Here is a 16,846-nt window from a genome sequence, read left to right as displayed (position 1 = left end):
ACACACACATTCCCCTAGATTGAAATGAAAACACACCTATCAACAAATGGCTCAAATTTGCTAGCATTGGATTTTGCCCATCCTGACTGATTCTCATAGGTGATTGAAAAATTAGAACTTTTCTAAATGTGGGTGGGGGGAGATATTATTCCTTCTTTCTAATTGCTTTTAATATACATTTAGATAGCAATCTTAGTAATTCATTATTTTCATTGTAATTTCACATATTAAAAATATGTCTTCAGGGCAACAATCGTCACAATCTTCCTTGAACTCTACAATTTATATATATATGACCATAACACAAATAGTTTATTTTATTATTTTGCTACTGAAGAGGAAATGGCTAAAGAGAGTCAAAACATTATCAGTCATCACAATTTACAGAAATATTAAAATCTACAAAAATTGAAAAACCATTTCAAGAAAATACAAATTTTGTATGAAAGCAAACTGCCAGCAAATGACACTGCTATTCCACTGTTGCTTATTAAAATACCTCAATCTATCTATGTGTTGTCTTTAGTTGTTTGTATCATTTCATAATTTCAGATCTATATAATGTGATAATTGTTCACATGATGCCTAAACAGTAAATTAACTATAGATGATTATTTCAATTGTTTCTCAAAGTAAGCAGTCAATGAACATGTATGTTGTCACGTTCTGGAGTTCACGTTGAAAATAAACAGAGTCAGTTTGTTTGGTGAAGAACTTTATCTCTATCTAAGAAACTACGTGATAACCAGCACTAAATGACTATGATACAAAGGTAAGCAAATCCAAGTCAGTTCTAACAAAGTTAACACCATTACCATATAAATATCATTACCCGGCCCAGCTCCTCCCACAAATCTACCCGGATGACACCCTAATCACCAGCACCAATACCAGCACCCTCAGCCACACCCCCACTCAGTGTCATCATTGCCTCCTCTCTTATCTGCTGCACTCAAGTAGAAGAGTTACTTCAGAGTAGGCAGTTGCACCCGAGTAGAAGAGTTACTTGAAAAAAGGCTCTGAAGTGCAGCTGTTGTCCAGAAGGCATGCTTGCAGAGTTGTGAGGGAAGCCATGTAGAGCTGCATGCAGCTACAGGCTCCACCAACATCAGAGAGAGGAGGGGTTCGTGGTGGCCCCAGCAGCGTTAGCGGTAGTGGCACATTGGTGGCATGTAAGCATGTCTGAGCAGGTATGGCATTGGCAGCGCCTGGGCAGGTACGCCGTTGGCAGCAGTGATGGTGGTATAGAAGCCCTCGCCAAGGTCAGGAGGTAGTGGCACCACGAAAAGCCACCAACAGCTACCCCGCGAATGTCAGCACGAGGGTTGACATATGTATTCTCAAGTTTAATAATTTATCAAGTTGTGCTAATACAGTTTGTGGAAATTGTAGGGCATCCTCTGTGCCACAATATTTTGAAGAACTGAGAGGCGTGGTGGTACAGTGGCTAGAATGCAATACTCCAGGCTACTTCTGTTACAATTGCCAGCAGTTTGGCAGTTCGAATCTCACCAGGCTCAGCCTTCCATCATTCCAAGGTCAGTAAAATGAGGACCCAACTTGTTATGGGCAATATGCTGACTCTGTAAACTGCTTAGAGAGTGCTGTAAAATACTGTGAAGCTGTATGTAAGTCTAAGTGCTATTGCTACATCCAGCTTTCATATAAAAGGACTAAAAGTTCTGACTTATAAAAATTCCATCATTAGGTAGGAATTAGTAACAATCATTTCCTGTATCTTTTGGACGTTTTGCAGTCCAGATCCAGGAGTCCTATGAATACTGCCAGCAGCAGCAACATGACCATTAGGCAATAAACCAGCTCCTAGTTTGGCTATTCGGTACAGTTTAAATGGAACCACCAGCCATTAAGATAAGTATCCTGATCCTGCTTGTATACCGACACTTCATAGGTGGGGTTAAGGTTTTACTGGAGGCTTTCCAAATCCAGAATAGTCTTCTCCAGAAATTCCCATGCCAACAACCACAGAAACTCCCAAGAGTTCACAGTTCAGTCCAGGAACGAACCCAGCAGGAGTCCACCAGTCAAGACAAATCCAGAAGGCAGAGGCAAGGCTAAGCATGAAGCAAGGACAAAATCCGTGGAGCCCAGAGGTCAAGGCACAATTCAGGGTCCACAGTACCCAGTCCAAGTCAGGAAACAAGATTCAAGGCAAGAAACACAGTGGCTGACAAATACAAGGCAAGGAAATGGACGCGTTGTTCCCAGTGTTGTTTCACTCCATTCACTGAACTGAATAGCTGCTGCCCGCTGCAGGCCATCAAGAGGGGATATCTGTTGCCTGGTGGTGCTGCCGCCCAGTGCAGGCCATTAAGAGGGAGAGCACAAGTACTTTAGTCTGCCTGACCTTCATTATGCCTGGCTCCTCTCAGCCCTCAGTGCTCTTGGATCAGATGGAGGCAGTTCTTCCTTATCTCTACTGGCCAGCTGCAGCTGTGTGCTCTGTCCTCCTGAAGACTGTGGGTTTTCCAGCTACAGATGTATCCCTTCTATCCTAGATCAGCCAGCTACTTGTCCAGTCACTCTCTCCTGCAATTGCTCCACAATGCTCAACTTCATTGCTACTGATTTGGAGCTTCTGGCAACCTTTGGACATTCCTCATAGCTCCCTCTGAGGTGCCTGGAACTGGCTCTTTTTCCTCTAAATTGGTGTGTAGTGAGGCATCTGTGCAGGTGTCTTGGGAAACTGTCACTAAACCAGGTATGACGTAGGGACCATATCCAGGGAAATTTAAAATATTTATTTATTGTTCAAATATAGTGGCTTTGCTTTACTGAGTTCCATTGCTTCCAATAAACTATGCTCAGGTACATTTCATACTTAAAAATTATTTCTGTAGTATCTTCTACTTTTAATTCAGTGATTAACAATGTCCAAATTACAGGCATCCATTTTGCATGAATTGAATGGGTAGTTTTTTGTTTAAAAAGGTGAAGTATTGCCTAAAGAGACAAAAACATTCTCTTTAAAGTTCTGGAAAACCACAGGAGAGATGGTGCTGATCTTATTCAATCTGATGACTTTTCTTTTAGTTTTTCCATGAAAAAAGAACAAACTTACAAATCCATGTTCAAAATAAATCAATACTTTCTAAGAAACTGGGGAAAAAGGATAGGAGAAAAATTAAAAATACTCAAGATTTATGCAATTAACACTTGTTTCAATACAGAGGCTGAAACAAAATTCATATTAGGTTACACATTTTCAGATAAGCACATTTTACTAAATGATAAAAATGAGAATTAGCATTTGGTTTCTGGTATGAGGTATTTATTAAAACACTTTTTTTTCTTTTTTGTTCCTTCCTACTTTATAATACAACTTCTGAAATCCAGTCCAATCCATGAAAAAAGTGTTTTAAAAAGTGTTTTAAATACACAAAAACACTTTAGAAAACCCCCGATTTTGAATTGTGAAAGCAGCTGTGTCTTTTGGGATCTTTGCTTTGGAAAACGCTCCTCAAATAGCCAGGAGCAGCCAAATGAGCTTTAAAAGAGACATTTTCTCTTTTACAAAATTTGCTTGTAAAAAGTGAAAAAGTATTTCTGTCCCTTGCTTGGCTTATGAGGGGTAGCAGAATTCCGCATTAATCCACAATTTTAGATTGAATCTAAAATTCAATCAAGCACCAAGTGGTGTACGGTATAAAAATCCATTTGTGTACTTTAGAGACCAATGTGATGTTACAACACCAGTTTGCATACAGGCATGCTCCTTGATTCCCCCAAGGTTCTCTTGACCCACATGACCTGTGATATTTTCAACACTATAATTGTCAAAAGATGCAAATCGTCAGAGATCGAGTGTTGTGCAAAATGATGTAGTACCTTTGAGGATTCACTATATCTGTGTCCCAAATATGCTATGTGGTAAAGTAATAAAATCAGTATTGTGCCATTGCTGGACTATATGTATTTTGTATTGTGATAAGAAAATATCAAAACCTTGCATCACTATAGCACCATGATGGCATGAGTGCACAGGTGGCATGCAGAGCCCTCTCTGAAAGCATGCGAACCATCACCCCAGCTTAGTGTGCTCCTCCCACTGGCCAGCTGGTTTTCAGGACTCTGTCATGCATCCATGAGGGGTAGGATGCATGCACAGGGTGAATGGCACACATGAGGGATGTGTGTGCGTGGGGACTTGTGTGGGGACGGGGTGTCATGTGCACATGCGTGGGGGCAGGGTGCATGCAGGGGGTTGTGTGTACATACAGGGTGTCCGTGTGTGGGGTGCATGCAGGGGGCAGGACACATGTAGGGGCATGCACACATGCACAAGGGGAGGGTGAGTGGGCAGTCAAGTGTGCATGCGTGGGGGTGGGGTGCATGCAGGGGAGTCACTCATGCATGCACAGGGGAGGGCCACATGGGGGGATTATGCACATATTGCATTATGGGTGTTGGTCTTTCGGCACGTGATGACAAAAAGGATAGCATCACTGGCATAGCACAATGCTTTTTTAAATTTTATTTTAACAAAATCAACAAATTCTGTGATGGCTCTGGCTAGAGGTAACTACAGGGAAGGTTGGGAAGGGAGGTTCAATGTCACATATATTATGATGTCACTGTGCCAATGATATACACTATTTTAATCATTCACACAAAGCCATAATGCACAAGCACAAGCAGCAGGTTCTGGACACTCACAATAACTATACAAATCAATTACATTTTAATTAAATTTAGTTGATTAAACTTTGTAACTACAATTTGATATTTGGACTTGGTTTTATTCCAACTAAATATTAAATATTTAAACTTAAAAAGATATTTAAATATCTAAATAATAAAGCATGGATAGTTTCCAAGCACAAAAATATGAACAAAGATTAAATTTACATAATTGTTGTAGATTTGTTTACCCATTTAAATTATTCTATTAAAACATGATCTTCTGGATAAACATCTTTTTTTTAAAGCTGTAGCTATTACCCTCTTCCTTTCAGACTTATGATGTCACAACGATAATTTAATGCTTTTCTGTAATAATAGAAATTTAACAAAAGCAGCAATATGAGCAGAGTGCTCCTGGCAGTCTGTTTTTAAGCAAACTTTCCCCATTTTTTAATTTAATTTTTATTTTTTGCTGATCTCATAAGGTTTGGGTTTAGTTGAAGCTTTTGTTTAATTTAGCAGTTTTTGTCAAATTGTATTGATATCCGACCAACCTATAGAGAGCTCATTTCATTGTAGAAGTGTACAAAGACTGAAGGAAATTGGCTTCCAATAAAAGAGCTAGAACTGCTGCCATATTTAGGAGGGAAAATATATTTTTTTGGGTATGAATTAGACCAAGGCCAAACTTGAAATAAGTTTTAGTTGCCTCAGTCTTAAAGAAAGAGATGTTAAATACATTTTATATAGGTGAAGTGTATGCATTCAAAAGACACTAATATGTCTGTGTAAAATGTGTAAACTAATATGTCACCCCAAAAAATCACAATGGAAAATTCATAATGCAATCTCAACTATTATTTGAAATTGAATGCATGACATTGACTTGTTCACTTCATCATTTTATTTAATTTAATAATAATAATAATTCTATAGAATGAAAATTGTATACATAGTTCTCATCCTTGATATTGTTCAGTGGTGGGATTCAACATTTTTTACCACCGGTTCTATGGATATGCCTTGGTGGGCATGATGTGGCTTGGTAGGCATGGCAGAGAAAGGATACTGTAAAATCTCAATTCTCTCCTCACTCCAGGGGAAGGTTTGGTCAGCATGGCATGGATTAGTAGGCGTGGCTTGGTGGATATGGCAGGGGAAGGATACTGTAAAATCTCCATTCCCTACCCACTCCAGGGGAAAGTTACTGCAAAATCCCATTTCCTCCCAATCAGCTGGGACTCAGGAGGCAGAGAATAGATGGGGGCAGGGCCAGTCAGAGGTGGTATTCACTTGTTTTCCAAACTATTCAAAATGTTTGTTACCAGTTCTCCAAAACTGGTCACAATCTGCTGAATAACACCACTGATATCGTTCATTAAAAAATATGACAAAACTTTAATTGTACTGCAACCATGTCCACTTTTATAATTCACCCATTTCCTCCCAGCACTTAGTCCTTTACCTTTATTTCTTTAAAAAATCAATTAAGATAGAATAGGCAGCCTTAGGATTGCCCGATCAACAACTATCAAATAAATGATTATTGTTCTCTGTATAGCACTAAAATCTAATCCAATAGAAGAGAATATTTGAGCTCAGGATTGAAGTATGGAGGCCTTGGTGCCCTTTGAAGTTATTACTCCACAAAATAACATCATCAGTGCAGGTGACTGGGATTTGCCTCTCTATTTATATGCATTCACTTGGCCTTGCTTCCTTTGTTGTTTTTTTTGCTGGAAAATGCTTTTCTCATTGGTACTTCCTTGATTAGGATATTAATTTCTCCTTGATTGTTTGTCTAGTGTTAATCCCTGATGATCAGGCTATTGACTGCTGAAGACAATGTATTCTGGTCTCTTTATTTGCTTTTTAGCTTTTTTGTCGTCTCTAAATGTCTATATTCCCAAGAAAAAATGGATACAGAAAAATTCAATAGTAAAACAAAGTTTAAGTTTAATAGGGTGATAAAGTTAAATCCATGAATTACTTATACTCTAGAAATGTTTCGAAAGTCTACAAGTTCAGCTGCATAGTTTTGGCTAAAGTAGTAAAGTTCATTCTGGTATTCTTTTTCACACTTTGTTACAGATTTCTGTTTGAAATTATTAAGCAGCATATTTTAAGCATATTTTCCCCTAGGCTCATATGGCAAAAACCACTCAATCTTGGGAAAATATGCATTTGTTGAAGGTGTTTCTGACAAGTGCTATATCCATGCCCACAATTGCTCCAGATCATATATTGCCTTTTTAAATTTTGTAAGAAATAAAATCTTGGGAGAAATAGATGAATGGAATTTGCACCTGAGGAAAAATTCAGACATACAGATGAGGGTGTAAAAAAAAAAACACCATTACAGGGGATGTGGATACCAGCCACCAGAAATAAAAATTGCCATGCAGCAAGTCATAGGGAAACAATATATCAAAATCAGAGAATGACAGCTACCTGATATGAAACATCATGCTAGGTCGTGTACTGATCAAGAAAAGGCTGACATAACATAGAATGGAATATGATTTTTACCATGACAAAGAATAAAAGAATAAGCTGTCCAAGATCTGTGTTGGAAACTCCCCAATTTATGCACACAACTACCAACTATGGAGTCTTCCCCAACATCCATGCCTTACCTGATCAGTACTGTAATGGGCAAACAGATATGAGTGTTTGTAAAGTTTAAGCAATTCTAATAAATTGCTTAATAAATTGTTACAACTCCTCAAGTACTGAAAGACTGTTATCATATCACTCCTAGTCCTTCTGTTTGTTAAGATAGACACATTGAGTTCCCTCAATCATTCATCATATGCTTTAGCCTTTAGATCCCTTATTTATTAAAGAGCCGAGGTGGCGCAGTGGTTAAATGCAGCACTGCAGGCTACTGCTAGATCAGCAGGTCAGCGGTTCAAATCTCACCGGCTCAGGGTTGACTCAGCCTTCCATCCTTCCGAGGTGGGTAAAATGAGGACCCAGATTGTTGGGGGCAATATGCTGACTCTCTGTAAACCGCTTAGAGAGGGCTGAAAGCCCTATGAAGCGGTATATAAGTCTACTGCTATTATTGTTGCTAATATTTGCACTCTTTCTAGAGTCTCAAAATATTTTTTGTATTGTGATAACCAAAACTGATCCCAGTAGGCAAAGTATAGACTCACCAGTGCCTTATAAAGCAGTACAATCACTTCACATTATCTTGAAACTATCCTTTTGTTGATGCAACTTAGGATATAAGCTTTTTTGCAGTTGCAGCACACTACTGGATTATACTTAAGTGGTTGTCTATTGGAATCCCTAGATCCCTCTCACAGTTGCTATTGCTGAGCCAGTATTCTACATTTGTGCATTTGGTTTTTCTTGGTCCTAAATGTAGGACATTTTTACATTTCTCAGTACTGAATTACATTCTGTTGGATGTAGTGAAACATTCAAATTTGTCAAGGTACTTTTGAATCTTGAGTCTATCTTCTAAAGTGATAAATCTTTCCCCACAGGTTGGTGTTGTCTGTAACTTTGATGAATTCCCCCTTCTATTGCTTCATCTAGATAATTTATGAAGATATTGAAGAGTATTGGGCCTAAAATAGAACCATTGCATATTTCCCTCTATGTAAATCAGTGATGGGATTCAAAATTTTATACTACCTGTTCTTTGAGTGTGGCTTGGTCCGTGTGGCGTGGCTTGGTGGGTGTGGCAGGTGAAGGATACTATAAAATCTACATTCCCACACCACTCCAGAAGGCAACTGCAAAATCCCCATTTCTTCCCAATCAGCTGGGATTCGAGAGGCAGAGAATAGATGGGGGTGGGGGCGGTCAGAGGTGGCATTTACTGGTTCTCTGAACTACTCAAAATTTCCAGTACCGGTTCTCCAGAACTGGTCAGAACCTGCTGAATACCACCTCTGATGTACATGTAATTCCATTGAAGACTACCCACTGAGCATGGTTGGTTAGTCAGTCGTGAATCCATCTGTTGGTGGTACTCCATACTCCACATTATGTTATCAAGAAATAGGCAATCGTCAATTTCATCAAATGCCACAGAATTTCCCTTAGCAACCAATTTAGTCACTTTGTCAAATAATGAAATAAGATTTGTCTTACATGATCTGTTGTTGACAAACTCATGCTGGCTTCTAGTAATTGTTTTGTTCATTTCTAGGTACTCACAAATGCTTGATTATATTTTTCAGGATTTTTCCTAGGGTTAGCTCCTTCAGAACCTTGGAAGGAGGGTTCCATCTATATCCATCTGCTCTGCGTGATTTGAATTAATCTAGAATGAGTAGGTGTTCTCTTAAGATTTTCTCGCATAATTTTGATTTGTATTCTGATTCTGTCTCTTAGGATGCTGCTTTTGATAGGTTGGACAATAGTTTTTCTTTTTGTGTGAAGACAGATGCAAAGAATTCATTTGTTTAACTCCAGAGTAAGGGGAGAAAAGTAAAATAAAATTCTTTAATTCATAATTTACTTTTCCTGACTGGCTGTAATAAATTTTAGATAGAAATGATGCTGTGCATTTAACTAATGGTAGAAAAATCCAGAACATCTATTAATAAAGCCCTTGGGAAAGACTTTCTATTGAATTAAATAACATGGCTAACAGCACCTGTCTTGGGTTAGTTTTAAAATGAGCAAAAACTGAGAATATAGGAAACCTATTAGCATAAATATCTACTTTTTAACAACCCTTTTTATCTTCAGCCATCATTAGCTGAATGAACTGCCAACAACATCAGGATAAAGCCTTGAGCTTTAAAGGAAATTGCAATATTCAATTTTCTGACGAAAAAAAGAAAGAGAAAGAAAGAAAAAAGGAAGAAAAAGAAAGAAAAAGAAAAAGAAAAAGAAAGAAAGAAGGAAAGAAAGAAAGAAAGAAAGAAAGAAAGAAAGAAAGAGAGAGAGAAAGAAAGAGAGACAAAAAGAAATACTCTTATAGTTATTTTATGGAAAAGACTCAAGCATGAATATTCCTACTGGAATTGCAATAAAAATAGAAATAAATTGCAAATGCTCTTGTGGAAATGTCCAGTAAAGATTCTGAAGCTCAGATACATCCACAATTACAGCCAAGCAGATCTGCTGAGTCAAACACATGCAGTAATTGGATGATTATGCAGAATAGCAATTCTAGATATTTCTTCATCAAGCAGGAAAGGTAAAGGTAAGTACCATTTAAAAACTTACTGTGCTGGCAGTGTATTCCATTAAATCCAGCTGGACATTTGCAGATGTAGCCTATGAACGTGTCTCCTCTGTAGGCTTCACTGATTTCACATGTTCCACCATTATGGCAGGGATTAGGGAGACATGGCCCTGAAAGAATGTTTTAAAAACACAAATGAAATACTGAAAAACTCAACCCTCTTGTAAATCTAATTCACTCATACACTAATAAACTTTAAAAAAACTGATCAGTGTTCTGTGCCACATTTTTGTTGATATATTTTTCAACTATCCCAGTATATTTGATTATTTTTTTAACCAAAGAACATTTCCATAGGTAGAAAACAGACCTCTGGTACTTACTTTATCTGAAAGGCATTTGAGTAATTCCACTTTTTTAAAATCAGGAAGTGGGAGTGGCCACTTTCAAGGGTGGGAAATTCTCCAAAGGCCTGGATGAAATTCATAGAAACCTTCTATTTTATAAAAATGTAATTTTTAATATAACATTGCTACTGCTGAAAGGATTCACCCCATACTATATCATCCCCAAAGGCCTGTTTGAAACAGCCAGATTTTGATGGCTTTACTTAATCTTGCAGTTAGATGAAGCCAAAATTCTGGCTATAACCCCAAATGAATTAGATAAACAACAGAATAGGAATAGGAAATCCATGGGCTTTAGGCGAAGTATGCTTCTGTTGTAAATTTAGATTAAGCACTGTTTACTAAAACAAATTATTCTACCTGTGGCATAACTGTAGGTTAAAGAACTAGGTTCTACAGGGAGAAGTAAAAAAAAACTAATGAAAATTTTGGAATGGCTGATGAAGGTTGGGAACAGATGATTGAGGATCTGTATTAACATATGTTAACATAATATAATTAAAGTAATTAACAGGGATAGGTAAGCTATGTCTCTTTAGATGTTGCCTAATAGTAGTACACATCATACAGTGGAGTATCATCAATGGTAGGAGATGCTGGGAGATATAATTTGAAAAATCTGGAATGCTACAATATCAGTGGTGGGATTCAGCCAGTTTGTACCTATTCGGGAGAACCAGTTGTTAACTTTTTAAGCAGTTCAGAGAACCAGTTTTTGGAAGAAATCCCATTTTGTTTTTTTCCACTTTACAGAGCTAATCATGTAAAGAAAGCAGGAAGGAAACATTCTGGTGTTGTTTCTAGCCTAATCTTTATTGCCCTGCTTACAGAAACTGTCTCTCCGGTTAACCCTTATTACATTGTAACAGCTAAGGCAAAGCACTATTTACATGAGTGACATACCCACCCAGTCATATGACCACCAAGCCATGCCTACCCAGCTGGTCATTAGGGCAGAAAACCAATTGATAAATTATTTGAATCCTACCACTGTACAATATCTTGGTAATCAACAGAATGCCAAGGCAGGGAAAAGATATTGATGTAGAATTTTAGAATGCAATTAAATAAATATGTTCCAAAATTGGCAACTTTAAAATATGTTCCAGGCTAGCTATGGAATTCTGAGAGCTAAATTCTACACATCTTAATGCTGCTTAGTTTGAAAAACATTGACTTAAATTGATCTCATCCCTATTCAAGAATTATCTGAAGAAAAGTTAAATAGCTCCTTCATTTTCCAAGTAATTAGATAATGTAAGTGAAGGGATCACTACATTTCAAGCATAATTGTCCGCATTAATGAATTTTTCTCTAGGCAGGTCTGTTACCTCTTGAATAAAAAGAAAAAAGAATGACTTCTTCCAAGGCTAAAGTTTTGAAACAAAAAAAATTGTGAGAATTAACACTGAAAAGATTGATAAACAAAGGAAGAACATAATAAAATATAGATGTTTCCTCTGTATCATAAAGCTACATTGAGCTGGCCACTTAATTTGAGGCTTACCTAACTTGTGTGATTTTACATGGGCAAAACACAGCAATAATGCATTAATCTAATTCTCCATATTCTTCGAAGTTCAAAGCCAATGCATAATTAAATTTCTTTTATTTTTTAAAAAATGAGATTTAAAACAAAGTTATGATCAGTATAAATTTCAAAGGGATGAATACTGAACAATTGCACTATATATTTTTTATAACTGGTGCATAATCCAGTGTGGAATTAGTAAGTAATTGATGCAGCAGTACCACCTGGCAATTTTGTAGATAAGCATATTTCCCACTCTATAACATGAAGTGTAAATCGTTAGAGGCAGCACAAAATTTGACATCTGCAATTTCTTTAGTTTTGAAAAGCATCTACATGCTATTGAGTTAAATTCTAAGGAATTCCCTCTCTTAATGTACAACCAAATAAGCAAGTATTCATTCTCTGTATAAAGAAAAAAGCTCCAGGAAATTTGGAAACATTTATTCTGCTAATGGAATCAGGACAGCATGGCTGAATAGAAGGTTATTCTGTTTTATCATCTATAATAAACTTTCTATAAACATAGTCAAATTCTTCAACTTGCTCTCTGCCTGCCTGCCTGCCTGCCTGCCTGCCTGCCTGCCTGCCTGCCTGCCTGCCTGCCTGCCTGCCTACCTACCTACCTACCTACCTACCTACCTACCTACCTACCTACCTATCTATCTATCTATCTATCTATCTATCTATCTATCTATCTATCTATCTTTCTGATTTATCTGTAAATATCTCTATTTTTTTCTGCCAAGCACTATTGCCTTCATATTTCATTAATTTTCAGATCTCTATTCATCTAACCAGCACTTGCAATAAATTATTCAGATAGTCAGCCAATAAGGCAATGTTTTCTGCATACAAAAGTATATCTTCATTCATATCTCTAACCACCTTACTTCTAATGCCAGCAAAGCACTGAATGCATATTTATTTATAAATATATTGAGTAACCAAAGGAACATTGCATGACTCTCATCTGTGCATTTCTTTCATCATCTATTGCTCTTATTGCTCTTACTATATTTAGTAACATTTCATGAAAAATATTCCTTATTTAATCCTATTCTCTTATTCTTCATCAAAATGTCGTCATGCCTAAAGGAGGACAGTGACTTACAGCCCTCCAGCTTCTAGCCCAGCACCTTAACGGCTATGGCAAACTTGTGTTAAAAATTTTAACATTTCCCCAGTTATTCTTAATGATAAATCATAACTTTAGCTGGAATATTTTGGCAACCAATAGTTTTAGATGTTTACAAAGTGACTGCATGCTTGAAAATATAAAAGGAACCCTCAACAACAGCCATTATTTATTTATTTATTTATTTATTTATTTATTTATTTATTTATTTATTTATTTATTTATTTATTTATTTATTCACTCATTCATTCATTCAGTCATTCAATTTCTATGGCTACCGATCTCAATCAATGAGACTGGGTGGCTTACAACTATGTTCTCTGTTTAGAAAATTAAGCCCTATTCTCTGAAAATCAGAAGGGCTTTTTAAAAAAAGTTTATTTAAAATCTCTAATTGTTATAAATATTTCTTACCAGTTTATTGTTAAGTAAAGTGACCGGAATGTTCAAGAATTGCACATTTTTCATAATCTAAAATGGTTTGCAATTTTCTTTATAAAAAGACTGTTGACACTTTAGGTGCGTTGATTCAGAATTCAACATTGTTAAAATTCATTGTCAAAGAAACGTATAAAGTATAGCACTCCCATTTTCCCCTTATTTTTCAGTCTCAAAATAATCACCAGGTCTTATTTTGGGGGGCTGTCTTACCAGCTTATTTTAGGACCACCGCAGCCAGGTCTCCCATGCCCCGATACTTGCTGCACTGCTACTCAACTTCTTCTGTAGCCATTTGTGGTCAGACACTGTGTGGCTCATTGCACCGATGCTGCTGCTTGCAGCATGACATTACAAGGCTTGTCAAGCCAGTACTGCCACTAAATGAGACTTGCGGTGTTCTGTGGCAAGTGATGGTATCGGGGTGATGCGCCACATGGCATCTAGTTCTGAGCGGCTGCAAGGAGCTGCAGAAGAAGTTGGGCAGTGGTGTGACAGATGTCAGGGCAAGGAGGCGTGGCTGCGGCAGTCCTAAGGTAAGCAGGTGCAAGGCACATGGGGCAGCTACCCTCCCTAGCTTAATTTTTATGCCTGCACCTCACCCCGCCTCCTACAACCAGAAGGAGGACAGGGCTTAACTAGAACTTACTTTTGGGGTAGGGTTTACAGTAGACGCAAGCCTGAAAATCAGGCTAGGGCTTGTTTTCAGGGTAGGTCATATTTTCAGGGAAACAAAGTATATATAAATATGAAAAGAAATCATACATCTAATCTTGTGTGAAGGTTTGTAAATCATCTAAACAGGAATAAGTCACATTTAAATATTATTAAAAGGTAAAAATGACATTGCAGAAACAGGAAAAAGATGTAGCATTTGCATTATATCTGCAATTTTTATAGGGTTAGGTTAAAATTAAAAGGAATTTGTCTCCACTATACACATTGCTAGATACAGTAATGTTTGGATATAGATCAATGAAGAAAATGAGTTAGAATGGAAAGGACAGGACTATTAGCTGCTGCTACAGATTAATCAAAAGGCTATCTTAACTGTATAATAAATTTCAAATGAACCTCTCTCTCTTTAGATATAAAGCAATAAATCTACATTTATATTATAAGTGAATATTCATTTATAGTTTTCCAGATGCTAGTTCCCAATATATCAATAGCAAGAGCACTTAGACTTATAGCCCTCTCTAAGCAGTTTACAGAGTCAGCATATTGCCCCCAATGATCTTGGTCCTCATTTTACTGACTTCAGAAGGATGGAAGGCTGAGTCAACCTTGAGCCGGTGAGAACTGAATTGTTGGCAGTCAGCAGAGTTAGCCTGCAATACTGCAGTCTAACCACTGAGCTACCATGGCTCAGGAGATAGGATTTACCATCATTTTTCTGAGCAATTTCCCTCCCTCCTCCTGGGATGTATTGGAATTCTTTAAATTTAAATTTAAAAGTTTTCCACATGCTTTTCTAGGCCTTTTCAGTAGTAGGCCCCAAACCTTGATTATATGGTCCCTGAAGGTAGACCTGGACCCCAACCATTCTTGCAATCTGAAAGGGTCTGACAACCATTTTATCCAAACACTTTCTCAGCTTTTAGTTTGATTGTTGCTCGCCAACTAATTGTATTAGTACTGATGGTATTATTAGGCTACATTTTAATGAATTTGATTATGTTTTTTAATGTTCATTTTTTCAATAGAACCTGAGTCTATTTTGATTGGCAAAATCTACAAACCAGATAAATAAAGATAATAAATAATTGTTTTATTATCTTCATGCTTCTGTAATTCTACCCAGTATGTTTCTAGAGAGGGCATTATCCAACTATAGTAGATACTTTCCCCCCCAACTAATACAAAACTTACCATTCTGTGAATGTAGCATTTTGATAATGTTTGCATGTACTATTTGTCATAAGAATTACACCAATCTATTCATGGATAGTTTATCAATCTTCCAGATTTGTGTGTTGGAAGGGGGAAGGAAAGAGCATTTTAGGGAAATTAGGAATTGTGAAAGGCAAATTACTTCAGAAATGTGTACATCATGAAAATTTTGTTGAAAGAGGCAATAAAAATATGCAGATTGTTTTTAAAACTATGCCTTGCCATGCCAAAACAAGGTTTGTTTATTCTTTAGATTTAAGCCTCTTTTTATTACAACATAACAAATGATAAATTCCATCAGGAAACTCCTCTTCAGATTTTTTTTTGAGGCCCAAGGCTGGCTTACAAATAAATTAGCATTACCAATAATCTCACCCTATGAGAAGACAGCTTTTCCTTTTCATTAACTTCTTGTTTTAATAGGATAATCTGATAATATTTTGTATTAGGTATTCCTATGTTCTATAAATTCTTACATGCCTAACAGGCTGTTCAGAGCCTGTCATCATTCCTTTTATCTCCCTTTCATCTTTTAATATTATCTTAATATTGATGTATTTATTCTCACTGTGTTCTTGTGTCATCACCTACTTTATTGTTTTATTATTTTACTTCTGTTTACAAACATTTTCATTTTCCCCTTCTGATTAATAAAGATGATACAAAGGTGATACAAATATGCAAATTAAAAAAACATAATTAATTAAACTCTTTAAAGTTGCCTAGAGTAGCTAGGTGAGATGGGCAGCAAATAAATTCAACAAACAAACCAGTGGTGGGATTCAAATTTTTTATTACCTGTTCTGTGGGCATGGCTTAGTGGGCATGGCATGACAGGGGAAAGATACTGTAAAATCTTCATTGCCTCCTCACTCCAGGGGAAGGTTACTGCAAAATCCCCATTTCCTCCTGATCAGCTGGGACTTGGGAGGCAGAGAATAGATGGGGGCAGGGCCAGTCAGAGGTGGTATTTACCAGTTCTCCAAACTACTAAAGATTTTCACTACCGGTTCTCCAGAACTGGTCAGAACCTGCTGAATACCACCTCTGAAACAAACAAATAGACAAACAAATAAATGAATATACACCAGGAATGCACAATTGTAGGTCTCACTTGGCCTTTAAGTAGCAAATCAGGATCACACTTTAAAAAGGACAAAATGTAAGGCTGATTAAAATTAATTAAGAGTATGGTTAGGCCAGCACCTTATGTACTGTATATATTCATCTTCTGTCATATTAAAAATTAGAATTTTTGTGACAACTTTGGGAGACACTGTTTGGAATGTACCCAAGACCTGAGCTGCATATAGATTAGGGTTTTTAGGATGAGTACTTTAATATGCATTATTAAATTTCTTGTCCTAATATAATAAGAAAACATCTGCTTATAAATTATAATTATTTTGATGTATAATAGCAGTTTTGACCAAGAAATAGTAATTTCTACACAATTATAGAATGTAACATGTGGAGTTTGATCAGTAGTGAACTTTCATTGTAGGAGACACTATGCACAATAAATATGACAAATATTAGTCAAAATATAGAAACATGACACCATAATTTTAATTTGATTTATATTATTAATTAAGCACTATGAAAGTTTTCAAAGTATTCTTGTAATTTTAGTTTAAAGC

The 16,846-nt window shown here is 36.7% G+C and overlaps 1 protein-coding gene across 1 annotated transcript in view; it reads right to left on the bottom strand.

The window, feature by feature from the left end:
• EDIL3 (EGF like repeats and discoidin domains 3) overlaps positions 1 to 16,846 on the bottom strand; it is a 173,624-nt gene that overhangs the window by 104,040 nt on the left and 52,738 nt on the right. Inside the window, 1 exon segment of the mRNA XM_032213867.1 lies at positions 9,841 to 9,969. Coding sequence (XP_032069758.1) covers positions 9,841 to 9,969 — 129 coding nt within the window.

This window comes from Thamnophis elegans, chromosome 3 (genome assembly GCF_009769535.1).
Source record: "Thamnophis elegans isolate rThaEle1 chromosome 3, rThaEle1.pri, whole genome shotgun sequence".
Lineage (NCBI taxonomy): Eukaryota > Metazoa > Chordata > Lepidosauria > Squamata > Colubridae > Thamnophis > Thamnophis elegans.
The sequence above is the reverse complement of the archived record's forward strand: the minus strand, read 5'-3'. Positions and strand labels throughout refer to the sequence as shown.